The sequence below is a fragment of the Topomyia yanbarensis genome, chromosome 1 (genome assembly GCF_030247195.1).
Source record: "Topomyia yanbarensis strain Yona2022 chromosome 1, ASM3024719v1, whole genome shotgun sequence".
Taxonomy (NCBI): domain Eukaryota; kingdom Metazoa; phylum Arthropoda; class Insecta; order Diptera; family Culicidae; genus Topomyia; species Topomyia yanbarensis.
The window spans coordinates 68,551,181-68,568,638 of record NC_080670.1 but is presented as its reverse complement, the minus strand read 5'-3'; the positions used below and the strand labels follow the sequence as shown (position 1 = coordinate 68,568,638).

The 17,458-nt window shown below is 36.1% G+C and overlaps 1 protein-coding gene across 4 annotated transcripts in view; it reads left to right on the top strand.

The window, feature by feature from the left end:
• The window catches only part of LOC131677859 (uncharacterized), a 176,118-nt gene that overhangs the window by 145,053 nt on the left and 13,607 nt on the right, over window positions 1-17,458 (top strand). Inside the window, exons 3-5 of one of the 4 annotated variants that reach the window (XM_058957932.1) lie at window positions 12,375-12,392; window positions 12,949-13,032; window positions 13,151-13,332. In XM_058957932.1, coding sequence (XP_058813915.1) covers window positions 12,375-12,392; window positions 12,949-13,032; window positions 13,151-13,332 — 284 coding nt within the window. Of the gene's footprint in view, window positions 1-12,374; window positions 13,033-13,150; window positions 13,333-17,458 lie in introns of those variants that run through there. The other 3 variants (XR_009303441.1, XM_058957931.1, XR_009303440.1) reach the window with 3 other exon arrangements.

Sequence of the window (17,458 nt, the reverse complement as noted above, 5' to 3'; positions counted from 1 at the left end):
ATGCAAAATACCTGCTGGAAAAACTATCGGCTTAGCTAAACGGTGCTTTTGAAAAAGTGGCTGTGGTTTTTTCATTGCGCAGTTGTGGTGCGTACCCCAGCTCGGTGTGGTAGTGTGATAAAAAATCACAGCCACTTTTTCAAAAGCACCATCCAGCTAAGCTGATGGTTTTTCCAGCAGGTATTTTGCATGAATTGAATCGTGATGATCTAATAAATCGACTGATATTCTTCTTTTAGAGTTTTGAAAAGGTTTAAATGGATAATCTGGTGGGAAAGCTGAACACAATTTTTCTTACGCATACTACTAAGCCTTGAGGTAACTTGAGCCTTAATGCATTTTTGTCCCGGACCAATATCGCTTTATATGCATTATACTAGTTGCAATGCAATATTCTCATTAGAATCATGCTTATTCACATGTAATTCATGCGGTTCGCGTTTTGGGTGTAAAACTAGAGAAGTTTTACAGTGTGTTTACTAAAAATATACACATGGACAGTGAGTAGTAGATATTATTTATGCAACAAGTTTCAAAATATTCTACAATAATTACAATATACAATATTAGCTACTGGACGCCACTACGAAAATACATATGTTGGACACAAACACACTAAACAAAAAAACGAACCGTTTCTGTAAGTACAAAAATATCACAGACAAACGGACCACAGTAACGAACGATTTCTTGATAAAAATTAAATAAAGTCACCGAAACTGTTGAAACTGTGATTCAACCAATAACATCCCAATAGTAACACAGTTCAGATAATCGATTCAACATACTTAAAATAACAGCCTGAAACGTGTTTGCTCGTTTTACCCCATTTTTTTCTTTATGAAAGTGTGAAATTCTATTTACCCCACTTCTCAGACATAGACAGTAAAAGTATTTTTTATGTTAAATAGCCCAGGGAACAAATTGAATGTAGCTAAAATGTCCGCAAATGTGTACCCGTTTTACCCTAACTACCTCTCATAACCCAAGTGTGGGATTCAACCTGGCTGTACTTCTCGGAGAGAGGCTGAATGCAGTTGATGAAAAGGAATAATTGTTATGTACAAAATATCGCGTTCAGCTTGTATCTGAAATGTAGTCAGTTTTAACTGAAAACACACACTTCTTCTCATAAGAATTGTAGTATAACGTGATCACATTCGTACGACCATTTTAACTATCTATAATCGATTTCTCGAGTTAATTAGTTTTGATTACTTTTGATATCTCACACTCAGCCTTTTTCGTAAATGTGGAGTAAGGATTAACTTCAAAGTTCTGGAAACTGGGGTAAAACGGATACACATGATTGGTCGTTTTAGTTATCTTCAACCGATTCCCCGGACCTTTTCATATAAGAATAAAAATTAATCAGCCTCTTTCTGAAATGAAGGGCTAGATTTAACTTCATAGTTGAGTATTGAGAGGAACTGATGTAAAACGGATACACATGTTTCTTGCGGTCGTTCGAACTATCTTCAATTATTTCCCCGGTCTTTATATAAAAATTTCTACTTTGGATGAGCCGTATTTGACCTCTTCCCTAAATGTAAAACTGGGTTCGGCTTCAAACTCAAATTATAGGAATAAAACGGGGTGAAACGAGTTCACACATTTCATGCCGACATTCTGATTATCTCCAATCGATTCGCAGGACCTTTTTACATAAGCAATTCAACTATTCAACTGCATTTAGATTCATTCTTAAATATATTGCCATGTTCAATTTCCGTCTAGAGTTTAAGGAAAATTGAGTAAAACGGTTCACTTGTTCCGTACGATGATTCTATCTATCCTCTCTCGAATTCTTGAACCTTTTTGTAAAAGAAACACTAATTTTGATTAGCGACATTAGGCCTGCTTTCAAGATATTGAATAAAGTTGAACTAAAAACCCAAATTTTGGGGGGAATTGGGGTAAAACGAATTAAAAGGTTTTACGTAGACAATCCTACTATCTTCTATAGAATCATTGGACTTTTTTGCATAAAAATCACTAACTATGGTAGCCCGCATTATAAAAATAAACACTAACAAAAAGGGGAATTAGGGCAAAACAAGCATGAAAGTGTATTTTTCAGTCATTTTAAATACCGATGCAATGGATTCCCCAGACATTTTTACATATTTTCGATAAACGCACTTAGCGATCTATCACGCTATTGACTAAAGTCGCGTTTTCGATACTTTTTTCCCACTGTGCGGTGGTTCTTTGTAAAATTGCAACATCACCACCACAGCCTATGACTGATTTCACAATTTATTAAATACAAGATTTGCGGCTCGAGTTTCAGTCAGATGTTAAAGAATCGTTAAAGTTATTTCCCAACCATCAGGCATAAAAATAATAGCCCCAGCTACTAGTACGCAACTGAACAGACTAAATACTGCAGTCAGACCACACGGAGGCGGCCGCATCCAAATAATTTGTCATAAATTCGTAAATAAAACGAAAAATATCATACAATGCACGAATTCATTAGTCGTTGTGTGCAATTTTGCAAGATTTGCGACTCGATGCGCAAATTGGCGGGGAATAATCTGGAACAGTGAGATGTTTTAATTTTTTTTTGTGTACGTCACTTTTCAACCATCAGAAATAAAAATAATGGCATCTACTAGTAGCAAGGAACGACACATACTAATTGAATCGCAATCCAACAGCCGCAATAATTTCCTTACGAGCCGTTTTCGAAAGATTTAACAAAACACAATTATCTATTTCTCATATAAAAAGGATATGCAATCACTAAGAAAATCGATTTTATAACCGAGCCATTCAATTCAGTTCGTCCAGATCGGCAAAAAACATGCGTGTGTATTTTATAATGTCACTGTCTATTCTCAGAATGGCTGGACCGATAGTTTCAAATAAACGGCATAACACCCCTATTAGCTGCCATTGATTTTTTGCTAGTCAGACTTCCGGAGTTACGAGTTAAAGAGTGGGGTCGTACATCATATTCCCATATAAACTATTATCAACATGATGCACACATGATGGAAACCAGTCGAGCTTAGGTAGCTCAAGCTACTTTTACCGTGAGAAATGTTAGTAAACTTGTGGGCTTTGTAGCAACTCTACCTAAGCTCGATTTCAATCAGCGAAAGAAAAAAGATTAGTCCGTAAGATTTTAAGCCTGTTCGTAATGACTCTGCCGCTTCTAGTTTTCCGATCTGTATATTTCACATCCTTCCTGTCACTTGGCACTATGGTTCTAAATTTTCATAACTTTCCCTACTAAATAATCTTTAGCTAATCGAATGTCGTTAAAAAGTAAGAAACCGACTTAATCCACCTAACAGAGTGATGAAATATTTTTTACACATATCAGTGTTTAATGATTCACTCGTTTGCAGAACTTATGCGAAGTAGGCACCCAACTAGAGATGGGATGAACACGGTAGTCCCACACGAATAAAACCAAGAATAAACTGAATAAATTATGAAAAGTCAATAGCACAAATAAAAATAAAAATAATAGAGAAAAACCGATTTAATCCACCTAGCAGTGAGATGAGACATTTCTTACACATTTCACTATTGGATTAGTTTGCAGAACTCACGAGAAGTAGGCACCCAACTAGAGGTGGGATGAAAACAGTTTCTAGTCTTGCACGAATAAAATCTCGAATAAACTGAATAAATTATAGAAATCAACAAAACGACCGAAATAAAAAAGTAAAGCAAAAAATGAAACAATAGGTTTTTAAATGCATAAATTATAATATACACGAATCAAATTAGATTAGGTTATTACATAAAAATTAAGATTATATTTAGAAATAGTTATAAGAATAATAGATTAAATTGATTCATACAAACAAATTGAATGAAATAAAACGAATGACTGAACATGAAATGCATAAAAATAAAGATATGAATGAAATGAATCAAATGAATCAAATAAAATAAATGAATCAAGCGAATCAAGCGAATCAAATGATTCAAATGAATCAAATGAATCAAATGAATCAAATGAATCAAATGAATCATATGAATCAAATGAATCAAATGAATCAAATGAATCAAATGAATCAAATGAATCAAATGAATCAAATGAATCAAACGAATCAAATGAATCAAATGAATCAAACGAATCAAATGAATCAAATGAATCAAATAAATCAAATGAATCAAATGAATCAAATGAATCAAATGAATCAAATGAATCAAATGAATCAAATGAATCAAATGAATCAAATGAATCAAATGAATCAAATGAATCAAATAAATCAAATGAATCAAATGAATCAAATGAATCAAATGAATCAAATGAATCAAATGAATCAAATGAATCAAATGAATCAAATGAATCAAATGAATCAAATGAATCAAATGAATCAAATGAATCAAATGAATCAAATGAATCAAATGAATCAAATGAACCACACGAATCAAATGAATCAAATGAATCAAATGAATTAAATGATTCAAATGAATCATATGAATCAAATGAATCAAATGAATCACATGAATCAATGAATCAATGAATCACATGAATCAAATTAATCAAATTAATTAAATGAATCAAATTAATTAAATGAATCGAATTGATTTAATTCATCCAGTGAATACAATGAATCAAATTAATGAAATGGATCAAATGAATAAAAAGAATGGATGAACAAAATGAATAAAGTAAAAAATAAATGAAATGCATAAATAAAACAAACGAATCAAATAAACGAAATGAGCTGAAGTGATAAAATGAATAAAAAGAAGAAAATGAGCAGAATTAAATGCATTGATTAAAATGAAAAATTGAACAATGGTAAAAGGTTATAAATTAATATAAAGAGATAAATTGAATCAAATAAATTATTTGGATGAAATGATTAAAGCTGAAAAAGCAGTCGGATTATTAAAATGAAGAAACTGAACAAAATGAATAAAATGCATACAATGAAAACAATGAATAATATGAGTAAAATGCACAAAAAGAATAAACTGATCAGAGTGAATCCAAAGAATGAAACGAATAAAATAAGTAAAATGAACGCAGATGAACAAAACGAATAAAAAGATGCGGAATGAAATACTTAATTAAAATGAAATGGTCATATATTTGAAGCTAAAAACATGTTTGAATAAAGAAAATTATTAAACCGGATTGTACGAATTTGAGAACCATTACAACAGAAAGTTTTGAAATGTTTTTGAAAATCCCATCTTCTGAGAAAAGGCTAATAAATATGCAATGGACTTTCTATGGCTTTCATTTTTTTGGTTCTATTCTTTTTGTTTTCATGCTTCTTTACTTGACGGCGTCGTTTTAATATTATCTGGTGTTTCTACTTTATTGTTGGACCTTAATTAGTTATCAGGAACCTGGAACGTTCAATTTGCTTTGGAATTCGAAGTTTACTTTTTGGTCACATATTCCTGAATAAAAGATTTATGTACAGAATTGAATTTACTGGTCCAGTATTTTAACGCGCAATCTATCTATCTATCTATCTATCTATCTATCTATATATATTATATATCTATCTATCTATCTATCTATCTATCTATCTATCTATCTATCTATCTATCTATCTATCTATCTATCTATCTATCTATCTATCTATCTATCTATCTATCTATCTATCTATCTATCTATCTATCTATCTATCTATCTATCTATCTATCTATCTATCTATCTATCTATCTATCTATCTATCTATCTATCTATCTATCTATCTATCTATCTATCTATCTATCTATCTATCTATCTATCTATCTATCTATCTATCTATCTATCTATCTATCTATCTATCTATCTATCTATCTATCTATCTATCTATCTATCTATATATAAAAGTCAATGTTTGTATGTATATGATTTATAGACTCCGAAACGGCTTAACCGATTTCCGTAAAAATTTACACACAGTAGTTATTTGTTATGGGGCGTGTTTTTGTGCTATTAGTTGGACATTATCTGCCCGCCAGATGGCGCTTTGGAACAAATTGTGTTTTCCTCCTATTTCGTTGAAAATCGCAGCAACGCGCGTTTGTAGTTTGTATGTATATGATTTATAGACTCCCAAACGGCTTAACCGCTTTCCGTAAAAATTTGCACACAGTAGGTATTTGGTATGGGGCGTGTTTGTGTGCTATTAGTTGGAGTTTATCTGCCCGCCAGATGGCGCTTTGGAACAAATTGTGTTTTCCTCCTATTTCGCAGAGTGTCGCAGCAACGCGCGATGGGTATTAGCTAGTCTATATATATAAAAGTCAAAGTTTGTATGTATATGATTTATAGACTCCCAAACGGCTTAACCGATTTCCGTAAAAATTTGCACACAGTAGCTATTTGGTATGGGGCGTGTTTGTGTGCTATTAGTTGGAGATTATCTGCCCGCCAGATGGCGCTTTGGAACAAATTGTGTTTTCCTCCTATTTCGCAGAGTGTCGCAGCAACGCGCGATGGGTATTAGCTAGTTGAATATAGTAAAGTGAGACAAGGTCACATGTGCTTTCAAGCCCCTTGAACAGAGAACGACAGGGAGAATGCGATTCGTGAATGAGACAGGTAGATATTTCAAAGTTTTCATTTGCATTGAAGTAAATAGTGTGAAATGTCTAGGCTATGTCGATAGCATAAAAGCCGTGCATTCAGTTGATTGCAATGCAGTCTCTTTCCATTCATCCTTATAGCTTTCATATTGTTTCGTTCGGAATTCTCGTGCAGGAAATATGGATAAATAAGTCCTATACAGACCAATACTGTGAAAAAGAAATGGTTCAAACTACTCAGTATATCCAAATATGGACGACGATAAGTTAGAAGACACATTGTAGTTACATCCCCCGTCGAGAGTGGGTACTTTGGGAGACTTCTTTTCCTAGATATAATTTGTGAATATTTTTGGTCTTTGATCCGTTATTTTTCATGAAAGTTCGTACCAATACAACGAATGTGCAGCTGATACAACTCATGGTTCATTCGCCTGCGCCACGTTCTGTCTTCCATCTGCACGCCACCATAGATGGTACGCAACACCTTTCGTTCGAAAACTCCAAGGGCGCGTTAGTCCTCCACGAGCATAGTCCAGGTCTCGTGGCGTAGAGGACCACCGATCTAATCAGCGTCTTGAAGATAATCAACTTCGTGCGGCAACGAATTTTGTTCGACCGGAGCGTCCTCTGGAGTCCAAAGTAGGCGCGATTTCCCACTAAGATCCGTTTCTGAATTTCTCTGCTGTTATCATTGTCGTCGGTTACCAGTGAGCCCAAATACACGAATTCGTCGACCATCTCGATTTCGTCACCATCAATCCGAACTCGGGTGGGAGGTTCACATTGTCGTCTCAAGAACCTCTTCCTCTCATGTATTTTGTCTTCGAAACGTTGATGGCAAGTCCAATCCTGCTGGCTTCAGCTTTCAGTCTTTGAGCATATATTTCATTCAAAATTCAATAGAGATACGAAGAGTTTAAATATCGCACGTGGAATGTCTCTTTTGAAAATTTCCATCGTCAAACTTTCATATTCCCAGTTAAGCCAAATATTTTTCTGATATAGCCATGAATTTCCTTAATTATAGTGTAGATACAGGCTTTGAATACAATTGAATTAAAGTTTAATTGATGTAGCAACAGAAATAGTTTTGTTTTCTCAAACCTTCGCAATTACAATTAATAAATATTTCAGATTGGCAGAAGATCTTATCACGCAACTTAGAAATGGATACAGAAATAGCTAGATAGATGCGATAGAAGAGAGACAGAGAGAGAGAGAGAGAAAAGAGAGAGAGAGAGAGAGAGAGAGAGAGAGAGAGAGAGAGAGAGAGAGAGAGGGATAGAGAGAGATGGGGGGGCGTGTGAGGAATGGCAAATGATGGTTAATGCAGTGACATTATTTTTATAGGTATATTATTATGATATATTGATTTCTTACATTCTTATCATAAATAATGTAAGTAGTAATTTTTGCGCCATAACCAGTATAACCTAAATCTTGCAAAAGAGCTAAATTTTCGCTAGATTTTTGGGCTTGTTACAGTTGCATTCGGTGACGCCACCAGTATAATTATATTAGAAATCTTTTATCTCACTACTAGGTGAATTACTTGTTGATCTGTGTATTGATATACCGCCCAACATATACCTCATGATTGAACGCAATGCCTAATCCAAGGAATAAATACTAGAACTCACTGTTTCTTTATCAACACATTATTTTGTCTTTGAAGTGAACTTATATATTGATTTTCGAGAAATAGTTAATTTATTATAAAGGTAATTCACAAAATGTTCTCAGCATCGAATTCCTTGAATCACGTAGATGTGTTTTCATACCCCGACATTCAAAATCGGTTTAGCTTTGCCCCCAAAAAAACACCAGTAAAGCAATACTCTATATGAAACAATCTCATTTTTAATTAGTGGAAATTGGTAAGCGAGGACTAAAAATACAAAATGTTTAATATCTCCGCCGCTGGTGCACGGATTTTGGCAATTTATTGGCAATTACAATATTGTATTGTTCGAAAGTTATTTGCAAAAAACCTGCCGCGTTTTGACAAAATCGCCCATATCTCAGAAAGTAAACAACATATCGAAAATCAAAAATAATAGTGTCAAATGGGAACGTTAGGCCTTTCATTTGAAACTAATTTCATTAAGATCGGTTCAGCCATTGCTGAGATAATTACATGACATTTTGTACATACATACATACACACATACACACACATACAGACATTGTCTCAATTTGTCGAGCTGAGTCGATTGGTATATGAGACTCGGCCCTCCGGGCCTCGGAAAAAGTTTTCAAAGTTTGAGCGAATCCTATACATTTCTTTTGTAAGAAATGTAAAAATGAAAAAAGTAATCAAATTCATAAAATAAGTTGAATGATAAGTATAAGATCATCTGGCGTTTCTACTTTAATGATTATCTCTTTCAAGAAACAGGAACATTGGATTCGTTTTGGAATTCAAATATGTCTTTTGGTCTCGGAATTCGAATAAATAGAATTTTGCAAAGAATAAAAAATTCAGGTCCAGTATTTTGCAGCATAAATTGAGATAAGGTCACATGTGCTTTCTAGCCTTTTAAACAGAGAATGCGATTCGTAAATGAAACAGGTGGATATTTCAAAATGTTCATTTGCATTGAAATAAATAGCAGAGAGTGTGAAGTGTCTTGGATATGTAGGTGATCATGTTATTGTCGATAGCGTAAAAGCTGTGGATTTAGTCGATTACAATACAGTCTATTTCCAGTCATCCTTATAACTTTTCATTCGGAATTCTCGTTGCGAAAATATGGATTATAGATAATATATGGATCGTATTGGTGGAGCGCGAGACTCAGCATCTTCCGTGCTGCCTGTCTTGGCGTTTTCGGACGCATTCAGGATAGTTATACAAAAACGCCTGGATAAATACTACTTCCCGGATACATGGAAAATCCAGAAGCTGATGTTGCTTCTAAAACTAAGGAAGCTACCAGGAGATCCAGCATCTAAATGCCTGCAGGATACTCTTGGTAAACTTCTGGAAAGGGTCATCTTCAACTGGCTGACGAACTACGCTGAAAGTGAGATTGGACTATCGCAGAGGCAGTTTGGATTCCGTAAAGAGATCTCGATAGTGGAAGCCATCAGCACAGTCATCGCGAGCGCGGAGAACAAGAGAGTGGCTATCGCCATAGTGCTGCACAGAATGCAAGTCCCGGACGATTTATACAAGGTTCTGAAAAGCTACTTTTTAGGTCTACGAGACGAACATGAGGCAGAAGCCGATTAGGGTCACGGTGAGAGTACCCCAGGGCATAATCAACGCTCGGGAATATAATATACAACGGAGTTTTAACACTGCAACTACCCAGGAGAGTCGAGATCACCGGGTTTGCAGATGACGTTATCCTGCCTATAACCGGCGAGACCCTCGAGGAAGTGGAGATGTTGACTGCAGAGATAATAGGTCTCCTGGAAACCTGGATGGCTAATGTCAAGTTGCAACTGGTTCGCTTAAGCACCTGGCTGTGACAGTCGATGATCGGTTAAATTACAATAACCATGTCGGCTATGTATGCGTGAAACCTACGAGGACAACTACTGTATTGGCAAAGATCATTCCGAACATCGGAGGAGCAAGATGCAGCACGAGACATCTCCTGGCGCGAGTGTCATTCTCTATACTGTGCTATGGCGTACCGACCTACGCTGCTGCACTGAACTCAAAGCGGAACCGGACGAAGTTGACAAGCACGTTTCGCCTAGTGGCTGTTCGTGTCGCTAGCCCATACAGAACGTTATCACCAGAGGCGGTATGCGTCATTGGCGGGATGACGTGGAACGCTACCAGTGGGGGAACACTCGAAATGCAATGAGACTGGATATAACGAACTCGTTGGCTAAGTGGCAGCAAGAGTGGGACAAAGTGGAGAAAGGAAGGTGGACTAACCGACTCATCCCAAATGTTTCGGTGTGGGTGCACAGGAAGCATGGCAAGGTGAACTTCCATATGGCGCAGTTTTGTCCGGACACGGTTACTTCCGAAAGTACCTGAATCGGAGTGTGTGAACGTGTAGGAGACACCGAAATACGTGCTCTTCGAATGCCATCGGTTTGAAGAAGTTCGCCTGGTATGACAATTGACAATATCATCGAAGATATATGCCACGATAAGCATATATGGGATGCGGTCAACAGAGTGGTTACGAGCGTACTCTCCGAGCTGCAGAGGAAGTAGCGAAAAGACTAACAAAGTAGCGCCATTGGCTAGAACGCCATTGTGAAAACACAAATCGGGTATCGGGAGAAAATCCATCGCTGGGAAACTCTACACCGGTATAGACTAGGTTCACCGCCGGAAACCAGTTGAGTATTGCGCGATGTAGCACCGGGTTCAAGTCATCAGAGCACCAGTGTACCGGACGTCAGACTTCACAGGAATCGCTAGATCGACCTCGACACCCTATCGGGTAGCTCTTGAGTAGGCTAGATCCATCGCCGGGGATTACACCGAGTAGACCGCGTCGAATAGCTAAGCCACCGTCGGGGACAATCCAAGTTGATCGTGATAAGGCCGAGAACGGAATGACTCACGGAAACAGGAGCCAACGTAATGGATGGAGACAACAAGCAATGGAAGAGTCGAATTAAATCAAAGCTCAAAGGTCGAGCCATTTCATGAACCAAGAGAGGCTCCCTATCTCGGAGCAGAAGAAAGAGGTGGGACGAAAGTACAAAGAACCCCCAACAAACTAATACTTCGGTGTAGATTCGTGAATAAGAGCGTCAAAAGAGTAAGCAGTGTTTTAGTGGCTGGGCATAAACGTGAGTTGTGAGTCCCATACAGTGCCAATACACTACAGGCAGGCTTTTGAAACTTTTTAAACCTTACTATAAAAAATACGCACACACAGACATTTACCGAACTCGACGAACTGAGTCGAATGGTATAAGCAACTCAACCCTCCGGACCTCGCTTGGAAAGTCGATTTTCAGAGTGATTGCATAGCCTTTCTATAGGAGAATAGGTCAAAAAGGTTACCAGTGGTGATTCTACATGACTTTTACATACATGTAAATAATAATATCAATGACGGAATGAAAATTTGTGCAAAACTCGACCGAAATTGGACCATTTTTACATGAGCTCCAAAGCAATTGATAACTTAAACCTTAGTAGTTTTCGAGCATATGATGCAGGGTTTCAAACAAACGAAAAAAAAAATTTTTTTTGAGGATGCACAATTTCCGGTTATTTTTAATTTTAATTTAAGATAATTTTTTCTGGCATTTGGGAAAAAGGAATCCATTTCCATACGATACGTGCAAAAAATACAAGTATTTCCCATATAAAACTTCAATAGTCTTGGAGCGCATGTTAATTTTCAATTTCAAATATTGCACAATAAATAAATACCTCATAAATCCTCATTGACCGGCAATGATTACTATTCCAACATTCTAAATATAACTGCCACCCTAATGCGTATATAAATTTTGATGTCTCGAATCAGCAGTAATTAATTATTCGGCAGGGAAGTGTATATCCCTCACAAAGAAAATAACTGGTCAACAATTTGGGTTATCAATTCTGACATTCTAGAAAAAGGCACGAAACACCGCACTACATTGCACCAAAACGATACACATCTAGCTTTAACCCTGAGTGCATGCCACACAACAATCCACACACAGACAAAATCCAAACACATTGACAAGTAGTAAGTGTATCCTTTCTGCGGTATGCATCAATGAGTCAAGCAGCATCGAGCGCCATAGTTATAACCAATGCTGCATACCGCAATTAGTGCGTTAGCGTGAAAACAATACCCTTTCGGTCGTTTCCGCAATTCAATGTTAATTCCTCGTTGGATGCATTCCATAGACAAGCTATTAAACTGTTGCTTCTTGCACTCTTCCAGACTCCCCCAAGCATTACGGTGAGTATCGATTGACTTCCAACAGATGACGGACTACAGCATGGAAAAGATAAAATATGTCGTAAAATGAGTAAGTTTGCATCGAATAATTTACGACCGTTTTGCATAGAGGGTTGTATCGGATACAGCCTTCTTGTAGTGACAACGGTTATTGGAAAACGTATAAAATAATTGATCAATTGCTATTCTACCAGATACGTTGCCGCAGTATAAACAGAGAAATACAAAATGAGAGCAACCGCGCAAGGCGTGGTATAACAATTCAATCTATTGGCTTATAATTTATTTTTAAATTGCTAGAATTCTGACGTGCTAAGCTTTATTATCTAACTAATCTCGTTGCCTATGTAGTCGCGAAATCCTTGGTATAACGATCGCATGGCAAATTGCATTTTTGATGAGTGAAAAATTTTATTACATCCTTCTATCAAATTGCATAATTGATTTATGATACCCTGTATAAAATTTGTTCATTCAATCATTTTGGTTCTTCCCCTCTCCCAATGTCGACACCGGTGCTGTGGGACGGTGCGCGAAACCCCAAATAACTCCACAGGTTCAGCGTCGTCCAATTTGGTTGGAAAATTCACTCAAAGTGTACGACGGATCGTGCAAGATGTCAAAGATGAAGGATCGCCAAGTAGGTCTAGTGTTTCCCTCCGCGTGACGGAGCGTTCGGCGCTGAACGCTCCGTCAAGGCACGGAATAGTGATTAACCATCCGTTTCCCTTGTTTCGATTTTATTTCGATTTGTTTAGGTGGCATGAGCCGTGAGGAGCTAATCGAAACCAACGAGCGGCTGCGAGCGGTTCGTATTCGACTGGAAGAATCATACGACACGGCGAAAAAGGCATTAGTTACCCTAATGAACAAGTACGGAGACTCCAAGAGCCAGCGGAATGTTTTCAACCGATATCCGATGCTGAAATTGATGATAAAGGTAATTTACAAACTGTGGAGTGTTTCAGTAATACCGGGGAAATTGTTGATGAAATGTAGCATTTTACACAGATACTATAATTTTTGGATGGTGCTTATGTTAACAGCTTAAGCATTTAAATATTACTGCTTGTAGAATTTTTAAGCTGAAAATAGCCTAAATTTGAAGTTCATATATCATCATACATAATCTCGCACGGAAACCCCCTCGATCGCATAACAACAAAATTAAAAGTAATATACCTGAAGTAGATTAGTTCTATTTTGGTACAGCTAAATAATTGCTGTTTCTGTAATCTGTCATTTTCATGTTTGTGTCACAAACGTCTGAAACTACATTATTTTAGTCGAAACCACCATATGAATCAATCCATCAATTGAGACGTAACGTTGTTGTTGATTTGAAGGCAGAAGTTACAACAGGTTGGAAACTAAACAACTAATGATTTGAAGATGGTTTCGAATTCAGGAATAAGTAACAAAATTGTAATTAAATTTGATAATTGTTCGATGAATACTTAGTCTAAGTAATCATTAAATATTAAAATTGCTCTGGACCAAGATTAATTTGTTTGATGATAAAAAGGGCACCGCAAAGAAGCAGCCTTGAAAGGTACGGACAGCCAGCATGGATGGCATGCTGGACTCGGCACTTGTGATGTGACGACAATGTGCGTAAGGATACCAAGAACCAATAAATCATTGAGGAGTACCGATTCCTGACAAGCATTATTCGTCGTTTGCGATGATGGGCGATAACGTGTTATCAGCTGCGCTCAGAGGAAGATCGAAACTGAAGCAGTTCATAATTGTCAAAAGAAATACGAAATAAATCTCTTAAATAAAATAAAATTTTACAAGTGCATGCATCATGTCATTTATTTTACGGCAATATTGGATTAAAAATATTTAAGGGTAATTTCGGGAGAGATGCCGCGTCAGGATAGATGCCGCACTCTCTATATCTCGTATATGGGGTCACTGTTATACGATTATTAATATGATATTGTGTGATTGTCTTTCGAAGAAATACAACACTGGAGATGTAAAATAACCCTTATTATTAACATACGAAAATTTTATTAATGATTTTGTGCTTCCAGTTGAATCACGGAATGCCGAACATTTGTCAGCACCACATTAAAATTTCGTTTTTTTAAGGTGGTCGATTTTTTTCGTAGATCATGTACCGGTTGAATAGCTAGGACCTTTTAGAAGAGATTCTGATCGCGAGCACGGTCATTCATGATTGCAGAAGAAATGTCGTCGTGCGGCATCACTCCCCTACAATTGGGAGAGATGCCGCATTAAAATTGCGGGTGAGATGCCGCACTCGATGGAGGAGGATGCGTAGCTAAAATGTATTTTTTCACCTCTCGTTTTGCGTCAAGTATAGGTGCTTAATAAGGTATATCCACAAACTAACGGACCTAACACAGCAATATATAGGATTATGAGTCTATTTATCTATACATTGCTTCGGTTTATTCTAAGTAAGTTTCAGGCACTAATTTTCGTGAACGCCTTGATTTGTAGTGATATCAATACAGTAATGTTTCGATTATATCACGGTCGGTCTGTATTTTAGTGTGATATATTTGAGGCATGATATATTCAAAACAAAACAAAAAATTACATTCAAGCATTAACCCATGTATGTATATAAACAAATAGTAATAAAAAGTTAAAAAGAGTAAAAAATAATCAATCATAGTAGGGTAACGAGCCTATTTTTGCCATATTTATATTATCATAATACCCATTTAAAACCGTTGATTAGAGCAGCGTCTGCCATCTTTGTTCAACGCATTGGGTCAAACGGTATGGCATCAGCAGATAATTTTTCTCCACACAGCTTCACTTTACCTATCCCGTACCGTTTCTTAAAATTGTTGAACCACCCAAAACTAAACTTGAAGGAATCTGGCACGCTAAGGTTTTGGACAAATATCTTGAATATTAAAATCAGTTTATTCGAAGAGACTACGATTCAGTTTTCGTTGTTTCAACTTCCATAGAGATAGTCCCATCTCCAATTGTTGATGTTGTCCTTTCAAAAGAAAAGTATTCACATTAATTCAAGAGTAATGCATGTCTCGTCATACCTACCATATCGCGTATTTTGGTTTTCTCATTATTTTTGGTAGATTTTCTTGTGGATAACAATTAAGTGAATAAAAAGAAGTCAATTTGTTTACTCGTTATACCAGACGGCCCGTTGAGGACACGGCAAATAAGTTACGAAGAATTTAAAACTAAAATTGGAATCGGTCGATAGATATTTCGGCAATCCTATTCACTGCAACAAAGTTTTTGGTAAAACGTGATTTAGAGATTATTCACGTTTAAAGTTTCGCGCCACGCTCATGTAAAGGAACTGCGCTACAACTTTGCTTCTACTGCTTAAACATCTATAAACATACCGATTTTCAGATACTTTCTTAAGAATCTGTACTTTAAGATAAACGAATATGAAAGATCGATTTTTGACCGACCTCATCATATATAATCCGAAAGCCAATAATAGGCTCATTACCCTACTTGTAAATAAGCAAATCAATTGTAAAAAAATCCTGAAAGTACCAGGACACAACATGTGGCTTAATTGGATCAAAACGTAGTGTCTTGTCCGTTTTTGAAAAAGCGTGATATAATCGAGACAAAACCGTGATATAATCGAGGGTGATATAAACGAGTATTGACATAACCGCATAGTGATATAATCGAAACATTACTGTATTGCGATAAAAACGAATTGATTCTTTTTCAAAATGAACAAACCTAAGTTATATAAATTCATTGTTGGGAGAAACAGCCAAACACTGATTTTAAAGAACCGCTACCAACACATAGATATATAACACTCGTACAAATATATAGATAAATAGCACCCTTAATTAAGTTACTCCAACTTAACCGTTACATAAGATTGCGAAAGAAAAACATTTTTAAAATGTTGAATAAAAAAATATTTCTAGAAATGGTAGCACCCCCTTAAAAAAGTGAAGGTGCTAGCCGATTTATAGGTGTAACCAAACTTCATGAAACTCAGCTGAAGAAACTTAATCACAAAAACATAAAGGAGAGCTAAAAAAATACTTTTGTTCACCATTTTGCAGTTCGTGGCCATGGTGCGGCGTCTCACCCGCACATGCGGCATCTCTCCCGCAATGACCTTTTTTGTGAAATGTTCGTGGAAATTTGATGATTTTTTTTTTCATGACAAAAACCATTTCACAGTATTTTAGAAACTTGTCGCAATTAATAAAAATGATTTCATCAATTATTGAATGGTTTACTTTGATGCAGGATCGATTTTTAGAAATATGCGGCATCTCTCCCCAAATTACCTTAAAGTGCAATGAATGTGCAATGTTTAATGAAACCGTAATTTACAATCAACGTGTGAAATTATATAATAAAATTCGTTGAAGAAAACACGACAAGCTCCAAATATGTGCATGAAAATAAATGTAAAATAACAAAATATTTTTTTCTGTGCACTCTTTATTTTATTGACTGAATAAACTATATTGCTGCAATCTTGAAAAAAATAATAAAGCAATATATTTCAATTTGATTCTGTCAACATTGAAACTTTATCACCAAAAATCAAACATCTAAATTAAATACTCCAAAATGTTTTCATCGCGAAGACTTGGTCTCAAAACCTACTTAGAAGAACGAAAATATTGGTTTAATTCACCTAACAGTGAGATGATATTGAACCAATTTGATTCTACTCATCAGATGTGCCATTTGAATTTTCTCAATTATTTATCATAGTCCGATGGTATAACTTTCATAAATAAGACGTTATTTTACATATTTTGATCAGCAAAAAAGTTTCAATCAGTTGCATTAGTCTTCAAATTACCTAAAGTGCGCTCGGAAGTATTTACGAAGTGAAAGTATTAGGGGTAAGTTGGGTAAAGTAGGAAACGTTTCCTGTAGCTCCTTATAACTAATTATTTTTCATGATTAAACTTTCTACAGTTAAAAGATTCAATTAAGCTATTATTTATCTTTCCAAGACTTACCAAGCTCCAACTGATCATGTTTAAAATTACCAAAATTGAAACTCGTGGAAATTCCTCGTAACTCCGGAAACGGATCGAGAGGAAAAT